Source organism: Microtus oregoni, unplaced genomic scaffold (genome assembly GCF_018167655.1).
Source record: "Microtus oregoni isolate MIOR12 unplaced genomic scaffold, Mior012 000175F_ref0000477, whole genome shotgun sequence".
Lineage (NCBI taxonomy): Eukaryota > Metazoa > Chordata > Mammalia > Rodentia > Cricetidae > Microtus > Microtus oregoni.
In genome coordinates, this window is record NW_024544831.1 from 192,140 (window position 1) to 214,935 (window position 22,796).

At 38.1% G+C, this 22,796-nt stretch overlaps 1 protein-coding gene across 1 annotated transcript in view; it reads left to right on the forward strand.

Annotated features, from left to right (window-relative positions):
- Positions 1–22,796, forward strand: part of LOC121445330 (serine/threonine-protein kinase WNK3) — a 136,209-nt gene that overhangs the window by 53,168 nt on the left and 60,245 nt on the right. Inside the window, exons 6-10 of the mRNA XM_041647408.1 lie at positions 3,489–3,577; positions 5,876–6,095; positions 10,067–10,361; positions 12,125–12,225; positions 12,381–12,530. Of these exons, the coding sequence (XP_041503342.1) occupies positions 3,489–3,577; positions 5,876–6,095; positions 10,067–10,361; positions 12,125–12,225; positions 12,381–12,530 (855 nt within the window). The remainder of the gene's footprint in view (positions 1–3,488; positions 3,578–5,875; positions 6,096–10,066; positions 10,362–12,124; positions 12,226–12,380; positions 12,531–22,796) is intronic.

The following is a 22,796-nucleotide window of genomic DNA, read 5'->3' on the forward strand; positions in this document are numbered from 1 at the left end:
TAAGGTAAGATGGAATCTTGAAGCAGTTTTAATTTGTATTTCCCTGAGCATTGAAAATGCTGAACATTTTTATTTCAAATATTCATTGGCCAGTTTAATTTTTTGAGACTTATTTTATATGTCTGAATGTTTTGCCTGTCTGTACTGTATGTGTACTATATACATACCAGGTATCTGCAGAGGTGAGATGAGAGCATCAGTTCCCCTGGAACTGGTGTTACAGATGACTGTAAGCCACATGTGGATGATGGGAATTGAACCCATGCCCTCTATAGAGCAGCAAGTGCTCTTAACAACAGAGCCATCTCTTCAGCCACTGTCTTTTCATTTTTGGGAATTCTCTATGCAGATCATTAGTCAATCTATTGATTTAAAGGGTTTTTTGGATAGTATTTACCTTTTGCAGTTCATATATTTTATTTATTCTGTTTCTAATGTCTAGCTGTCAAGATCTGGAGAGCTGGAAGACAGGTCTTCATACTTTCCAAATTTTTTTAAATAGTAACCATCCTTTTGGATGGATGAGGTAATGTATTTCAAGTACTCCACTGGAGACTCCGACATGTTTAGCTCTATAGAAGAGAATATCAGATAGATGGATGCAGAAGTTGATCGCCTTCTGACCTAAGGGCTATCAGACTCTAGTGTTACTCTCAGTTGATGAGGTCTGACACATCAACTGAGAGCAGGGTTATTTTCCCCTTTTGCATTTCTCTTAGCCAAGCCTTCTGCCATCTACAGAAGTGGCTTATTGGTTCTTTGGCTTGTTGATCATGACCTTCCAGTTTTCCAGGACTGTCTCTTGCCCTGTGGCTGTGGTAAGTTAAATTGAGGCTTTTTGTCTTCAGGTTTTCTTCATTTTGGAGTCCTCAGTTCAGTTCAGTCCAGTTTCTAGTAACTATTTTCCACTGCAAGATAATGCCAACCCTTGCTCTCCAAGACAGTGACAGGAATGGGAGTCTTTACTATTTTCCCATCCACTGTCTTCCTTCAACTGGTTTTGAGACTTGGCAGTACTATGCACTTATTCTAAGAGTAGGACTGCCAGTGTCTTTTCTCCAGGGCCTCCCGACTTACCTTTTGGAGGCGTTCTCAGCTTCTTCTCCCTTCCAAAGAGCAGCACTCCTGGAATTGTGATGAATTTGGCTTCTTTTCTGTGTGTTTCCCAACTTTCCCTCTCTACCTTTCAAGTATTTTATTATCACCTTTTTGAATTTCTGAAGTTCCTTCTTGCTTTTTCTCTTTAGAATAGTTATTTTGACTTTTCTCATTTATATTTCCAGACCTTATCTTATACATTTGTATCTGTGTACACACAAACATACTGTTTGTTTATGGCTTCTATCCATTTTAGAAGACTTTGAACTATATTAAATTCAGAATACTAGAAATAGAGAAGCCTTTATTTTTAAGTTATGTTGTCTGTGATTGAGTCTCAGTAAGTAGCTAAAGGTGACCTTGAACTTCTGCCCTCACCTCTCTAGTACTGTAATTGCAGATATAGGCCATTATGCTGTGCTTCAAAGGTTTATAAAACCATATTTAGGGCTGGAGAGATGGCTCAGTGGTTGGGAGCATTGCCTGCTCTTCCAACGGTCCTGAGTTCAATTCCCAGCAACCACATGGTGGCTTACAACCATCTGTAAAGAGGTCTGGCGCCCTCTTCTGGCCTTCAGGCATACAGACAGAATATTGTATACATAATAAATAAATAAATAATAATAAAAAAACAAAAAAAATATTTATTTTGCCTGGCCTGGTAGTACATGTCTGTGGTCCCAGGTATTTGGCAATTTGGAACAGGATCTTGAAACTTGGCATATAGAAGAAATCCTGCCTCAAAGGAAACAAGCAGACAAACCGCTACTTTTTCTCTGAATCAAAAATAGTTACTATATTTGCTTTTTTAAAATCTTTTTTCCATTTGAATTTCTAAAATGTATTTCATTTATTTGTGTGTGTGTGCGCGTGCGTGCGCGCGTGCATGCATGCACGTACAAGTTCTCACAGTCATATTCTTAAGTATGGAGGCTAAAAGACAACTCTTGGGAGTCAGTTCTCTCCTGACATGCTGTGGGATGGAGGCTGGAACTCAGATCAAGCCTTTTCACTGCTTCCCTCCCACTTACATTTTATTTGGTGCGTGTGTGTGCGTGCATATGTGCCACATGGTGACTGTGGGGAGCAACATATTCTCTTCCTTCTACCTTTCTGTGGTTTCCAGAGGTTGAATTCAGATCATCAGGTGTGGTGGAAAGCACTTCTAACCTGCTGAGGCATCTTGCAAGTCCATTATTAAATTTTATTTTTTTAAATTATGTATGTGTTTGTGAATGTGTACTTGCATATATGTTTATGAATACCCTTCTTGGGAGGCCAGAAGTTGATATCAGATTCCCTGGAGCTGGAGTTATCCCTTCAGTATGGGTTCTGGGATTGGAACTTGGGTCCTCTAAAAGAGCAGGAATTGCTCTTAACCACTGAGCCATCTCTCTAGTCCCTATTATGTTTTCCTAATTAGGATTATTATATATATATATATATATATATATATATATATATATATATATGTGTGTGTGTGTGTGTGTGTGTGTGTATGTATGTATGTATGTATGTATATTGGGGGGCATTCCGCTTTTCCCCCTATTATTTCATATTAAATTGTGAGCATTCCCAATACTATTAAGTATAGTAGTATTTATAGTCTCTATATGTTTGCATATGTAATATTAAGTTTACCTCAGTTATTAGTGTAGATTATTCACAATTTTCAGTTTTTTATGGAGCTGTGATAAAAGCCTTTTTAAAAAGTTAAACTGGGCTGGTGAGATGATGCAGCTGGTAAAAGGCACTTTCTATTAAGCCTGATAACCTGAGTTCAATTCCTGGAAAATACATGGTGGAAGGCGATTGTCTACTCCTGCAAGTTATTCTCTGACTTTCACACGCATACTAGATCCTGCCTCCCTCACCAGTGAATAAAATGTAATTTTAAAAAGTTAAATTTGTCTGGGTATGGTGGCACAAGCCTATATTCTCAGCACTTGGGAGGCAGAGGCAGGCAAATTTCTGAGTTTGTAGCCAGCCTGGTCTACATAGAACAGTGGTTCTCAACCTTTTTAATGCTTCAAGCCGTTAATACAGTTCCTCATGTTGTGGTGACTCTCAATCATTTTGTTGCTACTTCATAACTGTAATTTTGCTACTGTTATGAATTGTAGTGTAAATATCTAATATGCAACCCCTGGGAAAGGGTATTCAAAGCCTCCAGGGGTCATGACACACAGGTTGAGAAACTGACAGAGAGTTCTAAAATAGTCAGTGCTATGTAGTGAAATTCTGTGTAAAACTTTTGAAATTAAATATATGTGTGTAATAATCTCATTGAATAATTGGATTTTTATGAGAAAATAAAGTTTAATATTTGCCATATTGATTTGTGCTTTTAATTGTTTAATTTGTAACAAGAAACCATTTTCTTCTCCCAGGGCATAAAACCAGCCAGCTTCAATAAAGTCACAGACCCTGAAGTAAAAGAAATAATTGAAGGATGTATTCGACAAAACAAATCTGAAAGGTGGGTGGAATTATAACAAAATTACATAAATGATGGATGCATTTTTATCATGGATACTGTAATGTATGTATATCATAGCATGCCATTTGACACGTTAGATGTTGCTATTATGTGCTGAATTTGAACTGACATTTGTATTTGTTATGATACCTTAATAGTGAGATGATGTAAAACACGTAACAAATTGCTTGTTTAAGTAGTTGAGAGTAAGCAGATAGATTACATTTGGTTTTATAGCATTGTGCCAATAATAATAGTAAAAGTAATGGATGTTTTTGTTCAAGAAGTATTCTATATTTATTTATATCAAAATTTGTATTTTCGTATAGAGAATTGCTTTAGTATTGGTTTTCACTTCCTTTTATTTTGAGCTTTGTATAATTACTGGCTTAAATTGCTAGCTTCTTTTGAAAATTTTAAAAAATTATTTTATGTGTTTTGTGTCTGGGTGTACATACATATGCACCGTGTGCATGCAAGTGTGTACAAAGGCCAGAAAGGTGTCAGATTCCCTGCGTCTGGAGTCATATGCAATTGTGAGCTACTAGCTGGGCGGTGGTGGCGCACACCTTTAATCCCAGCACTCGGGTGGCAGAGGCAGGTGGATCTCTGTGAGTTTGAGACCCGTCTGGTCTACAAGAGCTAGTTCCAGGACAGGCTCCAAAACCACAGAGAAACCCTGTCTTGAAAAAGCAAAAAAAAAAAAAAAAGCAATTGTGAGCTACTCAATGTGGGTACTGGAAACCTGGGTCCTCTAGAAGAGCAGCAAATGTCCATTACTGCTAAACCATTTCTCTTTTTCTCTTCTCTTCTTTTCTTTTTCCGGTTTTTTGAGACAGGGTTTCCCTGTGTAGCTTTGGAGCCTATCCTGGAACTCACTTTGTAGACCAAGCTGGCCTCACAAGAGTTCTGAATACGTCACTACAACCTGCTTAGTCTGTATAATGTTGTTACTTGTATGTTCATGTTTTTAGGACCGACCATTGAATAACCAATTGGGGTGATGGGCCCTGGGTCTGACTATTTCTTTTACTCAGCATTTCTTAGTTGCTTATAGTTCTTTGTCTAGAGTTGAAGCCTTATGAACTTTTCCCCTTCCACGTTAATATGTCAAATGGTGCTATCCTTTTTCAGGTTATATTTAACCAGCCATGTTACTGAGAGACTTCATGGGTGTAGCTTTTCTCTCATTTCTAGGAGACACATTTTCTGTTCTTCTGGCTCTTAAAATCTTTCCTCCCCTTTTTTTTGTAATGATTTTTTTTTGTTTTGTTTTGTTTTTTGTTTATCGAGACCGGGTTTCTCTGTAGCTTTGGAGTCTGTCCTGGAACTAGCTCTTGTAGACCAGGCTGGCCTCGAACTCACAGAGATCCGCCTGCCTCTGCCTCCTGAGTGCTGGGATTATATATGTATGTGTGTATACATATGGTGTATGTATGTATGTATGTATGTATGTATGTATGTATGTATGTATGGAAAGGGGAAAAAAGGACATGGCACACCCGTTTAATCCTAGCACTTGAGATGCCGAGGCAGGCTGATTTCTGTGCGTGTTCAAGGCCAGCCTGATATAAATAGCAAATTCCAAGTCAGACAAAGCCACTCAGCAAGACACTGTCTCAAATTAAAAACAAATTGAACCACATTGGCTTCACCTATGACGTTCTTCTAAAAAATGAAGTACATATTAATTAAAAAATTGTCCTTTGTTTTTAAAAAAAAGTTTTTTGAAACAGAGTCTCATTCTGTATCCCAAGCTGCCCTGGAACTCACTATATAACACAGGCTGGCAAATGCTGTGGTATAGGAGGTGGGCCATTACATACAACTTCTGAGTAGATAATTATTATTGAAGTAGTCTTATTTGTAAGAATTTGAATGTCCAATTCACCTTATAGTTAATATATTTGGGGAATGTTCTTTCCTTTGTTGAAAATCTGTTGCTTTAGTCTGAGTGGCTCAGTCCAGTGGCTTTAGGCAAGCTAATAAATCTATGTAACAATTCTCTCTTGGGCATACTTTTATGTGAGTTAGACTTTGATATCAATTAAGATATTATTGGTTATTAATTCTTAAATAAGATTATTCTATGTGCATGCAAGTTGACATTTCTGGTGTCCCTAGTAATAAATTGGTTATAAGATGTAGTTTTTATAGCAAAACAAATAATAAATGGTTTAATAGAAAATGTAAATAAAGTAAGAGTCTCACTGGATGCAATTAACTTTACTATTTAAAGGACCATATTTTGCTTATGACTGAAAGAATTGATAATCATATGTATATTTTGTTTATTAGGTTATCTATCAAGGACCTACTAAATCATGCATTCTTTGCTGAGGATACTGGACTGAGGGTGGAGTTAGCAGAGGAAGATGATTGTTCAAATTCATCCCTGGCCCTAAGACTCTGGGTTGAAGATCCTAAAAAATTAAAAGGCAAACATAAAGACAATGAAGCTATTGAATTCAGTTTCAATTTAGAAACAGATACACCCGAAGAAGTAGCATATGAAATGGTAAGTCAATCTTAGTGATGCTTTCCCTACACATAACAGTATCCTGATTGATTAATGCTTGTTTTCTACTTCTCCTTGTTTTATTTTCTTTCTTCTGTGTACTTTTTCTCTTGCAATATGTTTGTATAGGTCTGCCTGCAGAGACATTCATTTTTACCTTCCCAGTGCAGGGATTATAGGTGTGTCCTTTTGTTGTTATTTTTTGGTTATTCAAGATATGTTTTCACCATTTTGCCCTGGCCATTCTAGAAGTCACTCTGTAGACCAGGCTGGCCTTCAAATCACAGAGATCTGCCTGCCTCTACCTCTGGGATTAAAGGTGTGTGCAGCAATACTTTTTTGTTGGGACTTCCAGGCTGCAAATAATGACCTAGAGATTTATGATTAATTATGAAGGTTTGGCCTTTAGCTTAGACTTGTCTCAACTAGCTCATAGCTTATATTAACCCATATTTTTAAATCTATGTTCTGCCACGTGGCATTTTACCTCTCTTCCATCTTGCACCTTCAGTCTCGTCTCTGTGTCTGGCTGGTGACCCTACTTTTCTTCTTCCCAGAGTCCTCTCTCTGTAGTTGTCCCACCTATACCCCCTAACTAACTGTGGCCGTTCAGCTTTTTGTTACACCAGTCATAGCAATACACCTTCACACAGTGTACATATATCCCACAAAAGGTGTGTGCCACCACCACCCTGCTCAGGTGTGTGCTTTTATGCTTTGCACAGGTGCTGGGATTCCAAACTCTGGTGTCCATGCTTGCATGTCAAATACTTTATTGACCAAGGCATCTCCTAGACTCCTGTTTTCCTTATTTATATCGTCATGTCATTGTGAAGTAATTTTACTAACAGGACATGTTTGATGTTCACTATAAAGAACTGTACAATGCTGTCTTTGTTAAAATAAAATTGGAGGCTGAGGAAATAGTTCAGTTGATAAAGTACTTGTTGCACAAACTGTGTAAGGTGGTGTGGTATAGCTCTGTAACTCTAACTCTGGACGGATGAAGACAGTGGGATCGCTGGAGTCCATTTAGAGAACCTGTTGCACAAAATGAGGGAAAGAGCAATAGAGGAAGAATTCTTCTGTTGACCTCTGACCTTCATGTGCACATATACATCTACAAAATAAATCTTTAGCCCTTAGGAGGACCAGGTGATTTGCTATTTCTTATTTCTAGAACTTATTTAGATGTTGGGCCTCTTGGGTTGGTTCTAAAGTATTCTTATTTTTTGGATCCACACATTTGCCCTTTTTTTTGTGGAGACTGGGTCTCATGTAACCCAAGCTGGCCTAGAATTCATTGTGTAGCTGTTGATGACCTTGAAGCCCAGATCTTCCTTCCTTTGCCTCCCAGAGCCAGAATTTTAGGTGTGTGTTACCATGTCTATCCTTGTTTTTATTGATATGTTACTTTAAAATTCATTTACTATGAGTTGGGTTTATTGAGAGTTTTAGGGTGGGCAAAATTGGATATGTGTACTTCATCTGGTTTTTTTTTGTAATTGTTTTAGTTTGTTTTTAGACAGGATTGTGCTATGTATGTAGCTTTGACCTGGTAATCACAATATAGCCCAGGTAGACCCTCAAACCTGTGGCAAGCCTCCTGCCTCCTCTTCCAAATGCTGGGATTGCCATTTCTATTAACATTGTAATAATCTTTCAACTACCATGAATTTTCAAATCTGCAGACTTTAAGACAAGGTTTAAATAGTAAATTGTAGGCTGGTCTTGGTGGTATATGCTTATAATCCTAGCACTTAGAGGGTAGAAGCAAGAGATCAAGGAGTTCAAGGTTACTCTGTGCTACTATATATGGGCCAACCTGTGTTACATGAGACCCTGTCTCAAAAATAAAAGTAAAAAAGCAAGTAAGCAATCAGATTGTAGGACTAAACATGGTATGCCTTGGTATTTCAAATCATGTTCTCTGCTGCTTAGAGACAAAATAGAACCCTTTTCTGTTCTCATACTACTCTAATGCCTTGTAAAATGTAGCAAGTTCTCAGCTGTGAGCATACCTTCCTCTGTTTAGAATGTTAATCTCTGCTCCAAACTTCATCTGTATTTTTTCAGTAGACTATATTCCTATTTTGGGAATGTTCAAAATTATGGCACTTTTCTGTTTCCTCCAGAGTGATATTTTTAAGTTTTTATTCCAGCAGTTCATTTCTGCTTCATTTTATGTTAAGCTTATTTCTATCTTTTTTTTTAATTTTTTTTATTGAGAAAAGGAGAAAAAAACATAAACAAAAAACAAGTTTCCACCTCCTCCCATCCTCCCATTTCCCTCCCCCTCCTCCCACCCTTCTCCCCCTCCTCCCACCCTTCTCCCCCTCCCCCCACTCCTCTCCCCCTCCCCCCACTCCTCTCCCCCTCCCTCTCCAGTCCACAGAGCAATCCGGGTTCCCTGCCCTGTGGTAAGTCCTAGGTCCTCCCCCCTCCGTCCATATCTAGGAAGGTGAACATCCAAACTGGCTAGGCTCCCACAAAGCCAGCACATTAAGTAGGATCAAAACCCCGTGCCATTGTCCTAAGCTTATTTCTATCTTATATCATCAGGTAATGTGCTCATATAGGCATAAGACTGTTTTAGTTAGCTATTTTTCTCTGTTGTCAATACTCAGCATGCTTTTACTGGATTTTGAGATAGGCTTTGTAACTGGTATCACGAGATCCAGTTACAAAGATCCTTTGCCTTAGTCCCTGAAGTGTTATTCTTTTTTTGTGATAATAATTTTTTTTTTATTTTTATTGAGCTCTACATTTTTCTCTGCTGCCCTCCCTGCCCTTTCCCTTCCCCTTTCAATCCTCCCCCAAAGTCCCCATGCTCCCAATTTACTCAGGAGATTTTGTCTTTTTCTACTTTGTACTTCCCATGTAGATTAGATCTATGTGAGTCTCTCTTAGTGTCCTTGTTATTGTCTAAGTTCTCTGAGATTATGGTTTGTAGGCTGGTTTTCTTTGCTTTATGTTTAAAACCCACCTATGAGTGAGTACATGTGATAATTGTCTTTCTGTGTCTTGGTTACCTCACTCAAAATAATGTTTTCTAGCTCCATTCATTTTTCTGCAAAATTCAAGATGTCATTATTTTTTTCTTCTGTGTAGTACTCCATTGTGTAAATGTACCACATTTTCCTTATCCATTCTTAGGTTGTTTCTAGGCTCTGGCTATGACAAACTGGTGTAGGAGGTCCTATGTGTTGCTTTCATTGGTTGAATAAAGAAACTGCCTTGGCCTTTGATAGGGCAGAACTTGTGGACCATGTCCTTTGCTTTACAGAAGCCTTTCAGTTTCAGGAGGTCCCATTTATTGATTGTTTCTCTCAGTGTCTGTGCTGCTGGGGTTATATTTAGGAAGTGATCTCCTGTGCCAATGTGTCCAAGTGTACTTCCCACTTTCTCTTCTTAAGTTTCAGTGGCTTTATGTTGTGGTCTTTGATCCATTTGGACTTGAATTTTGTGCATGTTGATAGATATGGATCTGTTATCATTATTCTACATGTTGATATCCAGTTATGCCAGCAACACTTGTTAAATATGCTTTCTTTTTTCCATTTGATATTTTTTGCTTCCTTGTCAAAAACCAGGTGTTCAAAGGTGTGTGGATTGATATCCGGGTCTTCTATTCAGTTCCATTGGTCCTCCTGTCTGTTCTTAAGCCAATGCCAGGCTGTTTTCAGTACTGTAGCTCTGTAATAGAGTTTGAAGTCAGGGATTGTGATGCCTCCAGAAGTTCTTTTATTGTACAGGATTGTTTTGGTTATGCTGGGCTTTTTGCTTTTCCATATGAAGTTGGGTACCATTTGAAGTGTTATTCTTCTATCAGTTAAAGTCTCTCACATGTACATATGTCCAATTTAGAAAAATACAGAGACAAGCTATTAATTATTAGTTAATAGAACTTTGAGTTTGTTATACAAAATATTGATTTAAGTAAAGAAACAGTTTGTTATGTTTTTTTGTAGGTCAAGTCTGGATTCTTCCATGAAAGTGATTCTAAAGCTGTTGCTAAGTCCATTAGGGACCGCGTGACTCTGATAAAAAAGATAAGGGAAAAGAAGCCTGCTGGATGCTTGGAGGAATGCAGGGATTCCCAGTGCAAGTATGTGGGGAATGTATTTCCTCAGCAGCAGACCATAACTCTACCACCTGCTCCTGCTACACAGAGTGTGGCTGAATGTGAAGAAACAGAAGTTGATCAGCATGTTCGACAGCAAAATCTACAGGGAAAACCACAGCAGCAGTGCTCTTCTGTAAGAGGTAAGACAACTGTAAAGTCCAGGAATTGACTAGTTATACTTCTTTGTTTTTTGTATTTTTCAGAGTATTCTGTTATCTGTAATTTTATTAATCATGCTTTTAAAACCTTTGAAATAGACAAGGTGATTTCCTTATCTCAAAATCAACGAAAGCTGGTTTAGGAATTTGTTTCAGTTGGGAGAGCTGCCTAGCATGCAGGAAGCCCTGGGCATGGTGGTATTTACCAGTTATCCTAGCATTTGGAAAGTAGAGGCAGGTCATCCTCATCTAGTTTAAGGCCAGACTGGAATACATAATAGTCATCCCAAAATAAATCTAAGAAAGTCTTTAAGTGTCTTTCCAATGTTCTAGTCACAGAAAGATTACAGTACAGCAGCTTTTCCAGCTCAGAGAAATGATATTAATAACAACATTTGTAATAATCTAGCATAAGCCCATGATTTCTCTCTCTCTCTCTCTCTCTCTCTCTCTCTCTCTCTCTCTCTCTCTCTCTCTCTCTCTCTCTCTCTTTGGTTTTTGTTTTTCAAGACAGGGTTTCTCAGTAACTATGGAGCCTACCCTTGAACACACTCTGTAGACTAGTCTGTTCTTGAACTCAGAGATCTGCCTGCTTCTGCCTCCTCAGTGCTGGAATTAAAGGTGTGCACCACCACTGCCCAGCTCTACAGTTTATTTCTTTTCTTTTCTTTTCTTTTCTTTTCTTTTCTTTTTTTTTTTTTTGGTTTTTTCGAGACAGGGTTTCTCTGTGGTTTTGGAGCCTCTCCTGGAACTAGCTCTTGTAGACCAGACTGCTCTTGAACTCACAGAGATCTGCCTGCCTCTGCCTCCCGAGTGCTGGGATTAAAGGCGTGCGCCACCACCGCCCGGCTACAGTTTATTTCTTAAAAAGAAGTTTTCTAGGTGTTAAGTGCCTTAGTATTTCAGACTGGAATGAAAACATAAGTCCTCTAGTTTTTTTGCAATAATATATCATCTTTTTTAAAAACACACACAGTAGGGGATGTGGTGGCTTAGGCCTTTAACCTCAGTGCTCTGGAGGCAGAGGTAGGCAAATATCAGTGAGTTAGAGGCCAGCCTGGTCTACAAAGTAAGCCCCAGACCAACTAGAGCTATATAGTGAGAACATGTTAAAACAGTAACAGCAACAACCAATTAATTAATTAAATAAAATATAAATGAATAAAAATAGAAAAGGAAAAACAGTATTTGCATAGTTACAGCCAATTTTTCTACAAAGGAAGTACTTTTTTCCTACACATTTTCCTATCCATTTCTAGGAGATTTGCAACATGACACATATGTTACTGAAATCATAACAGCAAGTATACAAAAAAAATACATATAAAATGACTGGTAAATGGGGTTAATTGATTTTTCTTCTTGTAATCTTTGTCATCTTCTTTGTTTGTTTGTTTTGGACATGATCTAAGAAAAAGAAACTATCGCTTATACCACAGTGTCAACATTTTTTAACCCATAGAGTTTTACCTGTTGACTATTTGTTTGATTTTGTGATAGGCCTTGCTATGTAGGCCACATTGTCTTTGAACTTAACTTGAAACAAAGGCTGGCCTCATGAACTTTTTACTTTTATCTCTCAGATGCTGATATTAGTTGTTTAAAAAGTACTAATTATTAAGTTTGTGTATTTTATTTGAAACGATGATTGTCATAGTAGAAAATATATTAAAGGAACATTATATCATTTGAACATTGTGTGTCATGTCTTCCCTTCTACCTTTTGTTTATTTTTTTTGTTATAGGTGATACTTCATCTGAGGCAGCAGCTGGACCAGTTCTACATTCAGATACTTCAAGTCTTCCCAATGTAGCCTATTCTTCAAACCAGATAACTAACTCTCAGGTAGTGTCTAGTATCCTACAGACTGACATAGTTTTCAAGGGCAAATCTATTCTTCTCACCAACTAGTAGGACATTACCAGCAAATTTCAGGGATGAGGGAATTACTACTCTATTTTACATATTGGAGAGTTTATCTATTTTCTTCTATTTACCAGTTGCAAGAGCAGCCAAAGCTGACTGAGTCCCCAGTTTTGCCTGTGGTACAAGGTCAGTCTTCTGTTATGCCCATATATGCCGTTGGACATGCAGTTGTTTCACAGTCTCAAATTTCTCCATTAACTATCCAGAAGGTCTCACAGATAAAGGTAAGATGCATTTTTTGTTTGTTTGTTTTTTGAGACAGGATTTTAATGCACAGCCCTGTCTGTCCTGGAACTCATATTGTAGACCAGGCTGGCCTCAACCTCAAAGATTTACCTGCCTAAACCTCCTGAGTGATGGGATTAAAAGTGTATGCCACTTCCACCTAGCAAGTGAGACACATTTTAAAAAATATTTTTAATTTAAGATGTAAAATTTTAATTTAGCTTTATTTGTGTTCTCCTTACATGTAAATATGTGTATCATGTGTTTTCCTGGTACTTGTAGGCCAGAAGAAGGTGTCAGATCTGAAACAATAAGTAAAGACAAGGGCTGGAAAGATGGCTCAGAGGTTAAGAGCACTGACTGTTCTTCCAGAGGTCCTGAGTTCAATTCCCAGCAACCACATGGTGGCTCACAGCCATCTAATGCCCTCTTCTGGCCAGCAAGCATACAGACAGACAGAACACAATAAATAAATAAATCTTAAAAAAATAGTTAAAATATTAAAAAAAAACAATAAGTAAAGACAGTGTGAGCTATTATGTGAGTCGTAGGAGTTGAACCCATTCCTCTTTAAGAACATTTAGTATTTCTAACTGCCGAGCCAACTCTCCAGCCTCCATATCTCATAAATTAGAGGCTATTTATTAATTTAAACATGTTTCATATTGTCTATAGTTTCAGGTAGGTATGAATTCTTTTTCATCAGTTAACCACAGATTAGGTAAAGGCCACTGAAACTTATGCATACGTCCTCATACCCAATACATTTCTCTTGAGGATGTACTTAATATTGTGCAAGAAAAATCTAGAAATACTAGATCTATAACTGGAAAAGAATAGAGAACTTAGTGAAACCAGAGGTTTCCTTGGAACTCTTGTCTATCTATCTATCTATCTATCTATCTGTCTATCTATCTATCTATCTATTCATTTATCTATCATCTATCTATCTATTTATTTATTTAATTTTTTGGTTAGCCAGTCTTTTCTTTCTATTAAAATTTTCTCAATTGGTTAGATGATGGAGAGATATCCATTTCAGTTAATCAAAGCGTTAACTGTGTTTCCTAATTTTTAACATATTCATCTATATTCTTGGTTTGTTGTTAAATTTTTGTTCTCTAGAAGAAATTTTGAGTTTCAAACATACAAAGCCAGTATTACTCATTTCTGACAAAAAGTAAACAAGCTTTGCATGAATTCATGTATACACATAATAATCTGGTTGCCCATGTCATGAACTCTGCATATAGTTGGACTTTTTTCTGTCATCATCCATTTTTCTTTGCTCCCTTCTCCACTCCATACATGTACTTTCCCTCTCTAGGAGTAAGATGCTCTAAGCCCATGGGTATTCTCTTTTTTTTTGTTTTTATTTTTTGTTTTTTGTTTTTATTATTATTATTAATTATTTATTAAAGATTTCTGCCTCCTCCCCACCCCCGCCTCCCATTTCCCTCCCCCTCCCTCGTCAGCCCAAAGAGAAATCAGGGTTCCCTGCCCTGTGGGTGGGAAGTCCAAGGACCACCCACCTCCATCCAGGTCTAGTAAGGTGAGCATCCAAACTGCCTAGGCTCCCCTTGGGTATTCTCTAGTTAGCATGTTGAACATTGGTTTCTTTTGAGAAATTGGCCCATAGGTAATTCCAGTTTATCAATAGACTTTGTTGTTATTTTTCGAGACAGGGTTTCTCTATGTAGCCATGGCTGTCCTGGAACTCATTATGTAGACTAGGTTGGCTTTGAACTCACAGAGGTCCACCTGCCTATGACTCCCAAGTGCTGGGATTAAAGATGTGCGCCACCACTGTCTGGATCTATCAATAGACTTTTAATGACTCGTACTTTCTAAAAAGGTAAAGAGTAAGGTAAGATGTTATTCTTACCTTCAGAGAACTCATAATCTTGTAGGAGAAAGTAGTTGTACACTTGAAAAATGACAGAAGCATTTAAAAATATGCTGTGCATAAATTTGGTCTGTAGATATAGTTAGTATTTTTAAGTGATAGAGTGCATATCTGCAATTGAGCTCACATTGTGGTTTAATTAATTTCTAAGCATATCCTGTATGCTTAACATATGCTTAACTTTAAGTGCATAAATATAGGTATGTGTTTAAAATGTATTAAATTTTTTGGAAGTTTTATTCACATATTTACAATTGATACTCAAGTGGAATATGGAATCTCAGCACTTGGGAGGCCAGGGAGGGAGTATCAAAACTTCAGCTCAAACCTGGGCCGCATAGCAACTCTAGGCCAGTCTGAACTACATAGCAAGACCCTATTCATAAAATTATAAAGAAGAAAGCAAAAGTCACCTGTTAACCTGCTATCCTTCCAGCAAGAGATCACTGTTTATGTTTGAGACTGTAGTCTCTAGATTTGTCGTTTTAGTGTATACACATATAAATTATACAGGGACTGGACAGATGGCTTAGTGTGAAGAGCAGGCCTTGCTCTTCTAGAAGAGACCTGAGTTTCATTCCTAGCACCCATGTAAGGTAGATCACAACTGCCTGTAACTCCATCTCCATGGGATTAAATGTCCTCTTCTGGCCTCCATGGTTATAAATACACAGTGATACACACACATATATAAAATATGTATTAGAAAAATTATTAAGACACAAATGCATATTGTGTGCTTACTATTTTTGTAGCTTATCTATATCATTTACTGTAGCTTATCTATATCATTTACTACATAAAACACACCTAAGCAACTGTCTTAGTCACTGTTCTATTGCTGTAAAGAGACATCATCACCAAGGCAACTTATAAGAGAAAGCATTTAACTGGGTCTTAATTATAGTTTCAGGGTGTTTTTTCATTATTGTCATTGTGGAACATGTGGCTGCAGGCAGTCATGGTGCTGTAGCAGTAGCTGAGAATTTCACATTATGGTCTGCAGGCAGGAGGCAGAAAGAGAGAGAGCAAGACTGGACCCAGTATTGGCTTATCAAACCCCAGAACCCACCCCCAGTGTCACACCTTCCTCAACAAGATCACACCTCCTAATCCTTCTTAAACAGTTTACCAACAAGGCACCAAACATTCAGATATATGATCCAGTGGGAGCTATTCTCATTTAAACCACCACAGTAACCATTTGGGTCTTTTTATGAGCAAATGGTCAAACTCTAGGAATGATTACAACCAGCCTGTATTTATTTCTGTCAACTTAATCCTTTATTTTTGAGAGAATACTTATGTTTATTTTATTTATTATTTTGAAAACCTTTGTATTTTGTCTTGGAGCACATGCCCAGTTTGTGAAAGTATCAGAATCAGTTATTCTGTCTTTACCAGGGTTTGAATGTGACAAGTTGTTATGTGATAAGTGCAATAAATGAAAAGTCATGAATAATATATTGCTAGGATTGTTCCTAGCGCTTTCATTTACTCAACTAGCATTTACTCATGGTGTAAGGAGTTTTATAGAATTAGTACTTAATGCTTGTACCTAATGTTTATAGATTACTTGGTGAAAATTTAGCATATAGAATTATTTCTTTTTTTTCTTTTTGTTTTTTCGAGACAAGGTTTCTCTGTAGCTTTGGTTCCTGTCCTAGAACTAGCTCTGTAGACCAGGCTGGTCTCGAACTCCCAGAGATCCGCCTGCCTCTGCCTCACGAGTGCTGGGATTAAAGGCGTGCACCACCACCACCCAGCTATAGCATTATTTCTTGAGTCTGATTTGAACAGTCCCATTAAAATGGACCGATTATCTGAATGTACAATTTGAATTCATATTTCCTTACACTAACACCAAGAACTACAGCTGGTCCTTAGAGCCAGTGGTCAAACTTCAGCCCAACCCATGACTTTAGACTTGTTAGTTATTGGAGTTTCACAACCAATCCATTCTACAGTTAAGTTCTCAAATATTGCCTGTTTCATGAATAACTTTGCAGCATCAAACATTTGGTCTTCAACTTGAGTTTGGGAATAACGCATTTGTCAAGCCACCATTTGCCAGACTTCTTGTTTCTTTCCAATTAATTATCTTCAAACTTTGTTAAATCATTCTTCTGCCCAAAATGTGAGCAGTACACAGAATACTGCTGGCAAAGCTTGTTTCCCTTCTTATTCCATTGGGAGGCTTTGGGGGACCTACCAGTCATTGCAAAAAGTACAGTCAGTATCAAAGCCTTATCCAGTGGTACATCACGAATGTATGACTCCAGGTTCTACAGTGCCACAAAGACAGATGTATTTGAATGATTCTTATTTCCAAGCCAATATTCAGCAGCAGCCTTGATTTTCACAACTTAATATGGAAGCACCACAGGAGAATATTCACCGAGGTTGTATTCTGTAAGGGTCTGAAGCTCTTTCAAGTCAGCAGCAGCCAAAGGGTGTTTCTAAAAGTGTGATTTGGTCCTGGGAACCAAATCATCTTAACCTGTTCAAAACATTTATTCAGGGCCACCCACAGAAGCACCACTTTTCCCACCACTGAAAGTTCCTGAGCAGCTGCCCTGCGTGATACATCCCCAGAACAAATTACTTTCTTAGCACAGCTAACCTACACAGGCTTTCAACACAGCCTGATTATTCACTGCCAGCCTTGAGCATCTACTTTATGTTGTACAACAATTGGGGTCACAGCATATTCCATATAAGCTTCTTATCCAATTATATATGAGGCTGGTGGCCCTTCTCATTCAAACCACCTCAGTATGTATGTGTGTGTTTCTAAATACATAAATACAGCCTGCTCAGTTCATATGATGTTACGTGTATGTTTGTTTTCAGGACTGACCATTGGTATTAGGAAAGCTCATCTTGAGTGAAGACAGTTTCGCCTGTTCTCAGATTCTGTAGTTGCCTGTGGTGGTTTGTCTAGCGTTGATTCCTCATGATCTTTTCTCCTTCGGCATGTCTGTTGTTGTTATCTTTGTTCAGCTCATGTTTAGTCATTCATATTAGTCTTTATTAGTGTAGCATTTGACATTACTAGGAGACACAATCTCATAGAAAACTCCCTGATCCTCTGGCTGTTATAGTCCTTTTGCCTCTCTTCTGCTATGACTCCTATGACTACTATGTATGGCAGTTCTGTTGTAGATGTATTAGTTATGACTAGGATCCACAACTCTGCGTTTTGATTGGTAGTTTTCTAAGTTTTCAGTACCAGGCATGGTTTTCATCTGGCGCAGTAGAACTTAATTCCAACTAGAGAGTTGTTGCTTATCACCAAATATACACGTCATTACTGCACCCTTAAGAATATCATATCTTGCTGGTTCTTGTAGTTCACAGGTGTTATCATAGCCAGGTAGAACTGTTGGCTGCTTCCCTCCATAGAAGCTTGCATGGTCCTGGTATTTTCAGCAGTAGGGATTTCCACCTCTGGGGCAACTAAGAGCAACAACAATAGCATGTAATGTTTTAGGAGTCTCTTGGACAACTCTGATCAACAATTCAAAAGTGGCTTTCTCATATCTGGTGTTGGAGTTTTTATTAGTTTATGGCTCTTGCAAGGGAGAATTGTCAGTTCAAATGAGAAAATTACATACACACACTTGTATTATAGGTATTTTTAGGTAGATAATTGACAGTATAATTCCTAATGACTTTTTAAGACATCCTTACTGGTATTTATCCTCTTTTCTCCTTCCCATATTTTTCTCCGTCCTTTTTTAAAAATATTTATTTATTATGTATACAATATTCTGTCTGTGTGTATGCCTGCAGGCCAGCAGAGGGCACCAGACCCCATTACAGATGGTTGTGAGCCACCATGTGGTTGCTGGGAATTGAACTCAGGACCTTTGTAAGAGCAGGCAATGCGCTTAACCTCTGAGCCATCTCTCCAGCCCCTTTCTCTGTCCTTTTTACTAATAAAGTTCCCCCTTTCTCATTTTCCCTTTCAGATCACTTGTATCCAATTACTCCCCTCTCGTATTGCTCTTGACCTAACCACGACACACATACAAGGCACTTCTTTTTACTTTCCTGTCTTCTGCAGTTAACTCCAGGTTATATTCTCACATCTAGGAATTGGGAGCTGGGAACCTCAAATGACAAGAGTACATGTGATGTTTATCTTTCTGGGTCTGAGTTACCTTACTCTTTCCTAGTTTTCATCCATTTGCTTTCAATCTCATGATTTCATGTTTCTTTATATTATACTTCCCCTCATCAGGTGAAGAACACTTAGGTTGTTTCTGTTTTTTAAGCTATTGTCAATAGAACATCAATGAACATAGCTGAGAAAGTTGTCTGTGGACTAACATTGAGTCCTTTGGGTATATGCCAAGGGGTGTATAGCTGGATCATATTTTTATTTTTAGCTTTTTGAGGATTCTTCACATTGATTCCCAGAGTGATTGGACTAGTTTACAGCCTTATCAATAGCTAATAAATATTCCCTTCTTCCCACATGCTCTCTAATATTTGTTGTTGGTTGTTTTGCTGACTTTTGCTGGAACTGGAATAAGATGAAATCTCAAAGTTGTTTTGATTTGCATTTCTTTAATTGCTAGGGTCCATAAGCATCTTTAAAAAAATAATTTGTTTAACTTTATTTTATGTGCATTGGTATGAAGATGTTGGATCCCCTAGAACTAGAGTTAAAGACAGTTGTGAGCTGCCATATGGGTTCTGGGAATTGAACCCAAGTAGTCTGGAAGAACAATCAGTGCTCTTAACCACTGAGCAAGCTTACCAGCCCTGTTCATAAGCACTTTAAAATATATTTCTTAGCAATTTTTATTTCTTCTTTAGAGAATTCTGTTTAGGTTTCAAGCCCATTCTTTGAATAAGTCAGTTTTTCTTCTTTTTTTTGTGGTGATAGGAATTGAACACGGGGTGATAGATGATGATCTATCACTGAGCTATCTTTCCAGCACCCCCCATTCTAAAAGCATTATAGTTATTTCCCTCATAACAGTCATAGGAGTTGTTAAGAAGAGCCTCTCCACCAGTGCAAAGAACTCCAATCATACCAAATTAGACCAAATCAAAAATGCCCATGTTTAATAAATGCCACGATTCCGGGTGGATCAGGACAGCATGGCAGCGAGAGGAGCCCATGACCCCAGAGACCACGTGTTCCTTTTTCCACCACCAACCTAAATATCTTGTGGGAGTGGTCCTGACCCTCCCTGGGGGAGGGGTCAGCACTTGACAAGCTGGGAGTTGGAGTCTGGAAGTGGAGTCTAGCCCAAGGCAACTCCCAGAGGGAGGAGACTTGAGATGGAGTGTTCTGCTCTGTTGGAATCCCTAGGATGAATGCCAGGTACTGGGGTGATGCTTCCAATCATCCCAGACTCCTTGGATGTATGGGTGTCAGGGTGCTGGGGTCTCACTTTCAATCATACAACCCAGAGTTATTGGATATAGGGACATCAGTTCAAGTCTGGCTACATCCTGTGGACATGGGGTGACATGGGAGAGGAAAGAGCTGGGAGTTGGTGCCCTCACGCTCAGCAGAGGTGTCGCTGGAGCATATCCAGTTTGCTGTCATTCTGGAGTCCTCAGGCAGCTGCTTTTTTGAGGAAGATGAGAAGACAGGTGGCTAGGAGAAAACAATATTATTATTGGCCATATGAAATGGGGCTAGCCATGGGATGGGACACAATAGCAGATAAAACCAGATTTTAGTTGGCAGGTGTCCTTGATCCAGAATAGTTGGTACCAATGCTGAAGTCCCAGGAGCTGGTGTAGATGTTGGCATTGTCTGGAGAGCTGAAGAGCACTTTGTGAGTTGATCTTGGCCCAGACAGCAGGAGTGACCTGTAAAATATGCTTAAAAGTGGCTGGGGTTAGTGTAGCAGAACTTTTTCCTGGAACCTGTAAGAGAACTGGAACATATTTACATCTTGGTGTCTTAAAACAATTAAAGGAATTAGGAATACTGGATTTTTTAAGATACACCTGAAACCCGTTAGGCACACCTGTCTGACTTTTAGCAGGAAACTTCATTAACTGTCATGGAGGAAGTAATAAGTTAACAGTACCTAGGTTGTCAAATGCCATTAGACAGATTTGGGACTGATAAATGAGACAGATTTTTTAGCTATGCAGGCCATACCAAATCCTCTCCTTGGTCCTTGGAGAACACCAGTCTTAGAAGCAGTGCTTGCTGTTAGCTACTGAGTATGAGAGGCCCAAAGATTTTTCCTTTGAGGGGAAGATTTAGTCTACCCGTCTTGGCAAGATGAGATCGATTCCCCGAAAGGCATCCAAGAAGCTGAAGAGGTGAATGGCCGCTTTTTTTGCTGTGTGAATGGGTTTGCTAAATCCAAAGGCAAAGGCCTGGAGGTGGAAGGTCTTCTGTCTTCTTGGAGGAGTTAAAGGGTGCTGCAGAAGCTGGCAGGTCTGTGTTAGAAACTTGTTGTTAAAATGCTATACCTTCAAATCTGTAAAGGGACTTGAGAACTAGGTACCATTACCTGTTATTTAAACTGGCATATAAGCTAAATTTAGGCATGTATTTTATCTAATTAGTTACAGTTTATCAATGCTAGTAACTATAAGAAGATTATAAGGGATATTTTAAGAAGTCAAATAATACTAACACATGTGGGTACTCTTACCAAAGATGGTGGACTAGCACACATGAGTACCCTTACCAAAGATGGCAGTGAGGTTAAAATGGCAGCTACCCATGTGTTTTAACATAAGCACATCACGAAAACACATTTACACACTCACACAGACATACTATGGCCACATCATTCTAACAAACAGACAAATAGGACACTTTTAGAAACCTGTATTATTATTATTATTCTCATTTTAATAGTAATGAAGTTAATGATCAAAGGGGTTAAGTACCATCCCTTGTACCATAAAAGATAGGAAGCATTTAAATCCAGATCACCTGGCTGTAGAGACTGTGAATACAATCATACTGCACCGCCCTTTTATTAGATAGTTACCCTCCCTTACCAGAATTAGAATAATGTTAGTAAGTTAACTTATGAAATTGATTTAATTAGTTAAAGGATAGAATGGAGGATCTGGGTTTTGGTTGTTTTGTTGTTGTTTTTCTCTTCTACTCTGCTTTAGAGGTATCTGGAAGTCTGACTTAAATATAGTTAATAGAATTCTGTGCAGTTCATTGGTAAAGAGTATGTTGTGCTATTTGAGTTATTTTCTAGTGATGGCATATTACTATTTCAAACAACTGCTACCTCATCTATTATATGTTGTTATAAAATTCCCTGTTTATTAAGGACATAAATAATAGTGAATTTCAGTGTGTACACACTGATTCCAAGCAGAAATGAGCAAAGCCGTGTCTTTGCAATGGTAGTTTCTTTACATAGGACATACCTTTCCTGGATTGAGTTATTTGAAATAAATGGGTTCAGAAAGCATTTTGAGTCAGAATAGTACTCTGGGCAGATTACATGTGTTTTATATTTCCCTTCCATAATTAAATTATTCCCAGGCAATTTATTTGAAAATCTTCAGAGATACAGAATAGTTGAAAATATTGTATTAGCCGGGAGGTGGTGGCTCACGCCTTTAATCCCAGCACTCGGGAGGTAGAGGCAGGCGGATCTCTGTGAGTTCGAGACCAGCCTGGTCTACAGAGCTAGTTCCAGGACAGGCTCCAAAACCACAGAGAAACCCTGTCTCGAAAAAAAAAAATATTGTATTAACACCCTTATGTCTACTACTTAAAATTTATCATTAACTGTTGTTATATATGTTCTATTACAAACCTACTTTGATAATCAGGTTGAACTTGAAGGCTGTAGCTTGACTACTTGATACAGAATATTCTTTATTTTATTGTCATCTTATTTTCTGATGCATTTCAAAGTTAAAATAATATATAATATTTATTCTTTATAATACTGTTTTACAAGTATTCTTATTTAAATTTTTATTTAAATTTACATACAGTAGAAGGCATATACCACAATTCAGTAAGTTTTTTTTTAAGGAAACACATTTTTTAAAAGATTTATTTATTTAGTATGTCTAGTGTTTTGTCTGCATGTGTGCCTGCAGACCAGAAGACGGCACCAGATCTTGCCACAGATGGTTGTGAGCCACTATGTGGTTGCTGGGAATTGAACTCAGCACCTCTGGAAGAGTAGTTAGTGCTCTTAACCACAGAACCATCTCTCCAGCCCTAATTTAGTAAGTTTTGACGAATGCTAAGCTACCAAAGCCATTGTCAGAGTGGAGATATATATACTTTTGTAAACATATTGATAAACTTTCTGTAAAAACCTAGACAGTGATATAGGGTTTGTGTGCTATATAATCTCTGCTGCAACTATTGAGTTTCACTGTT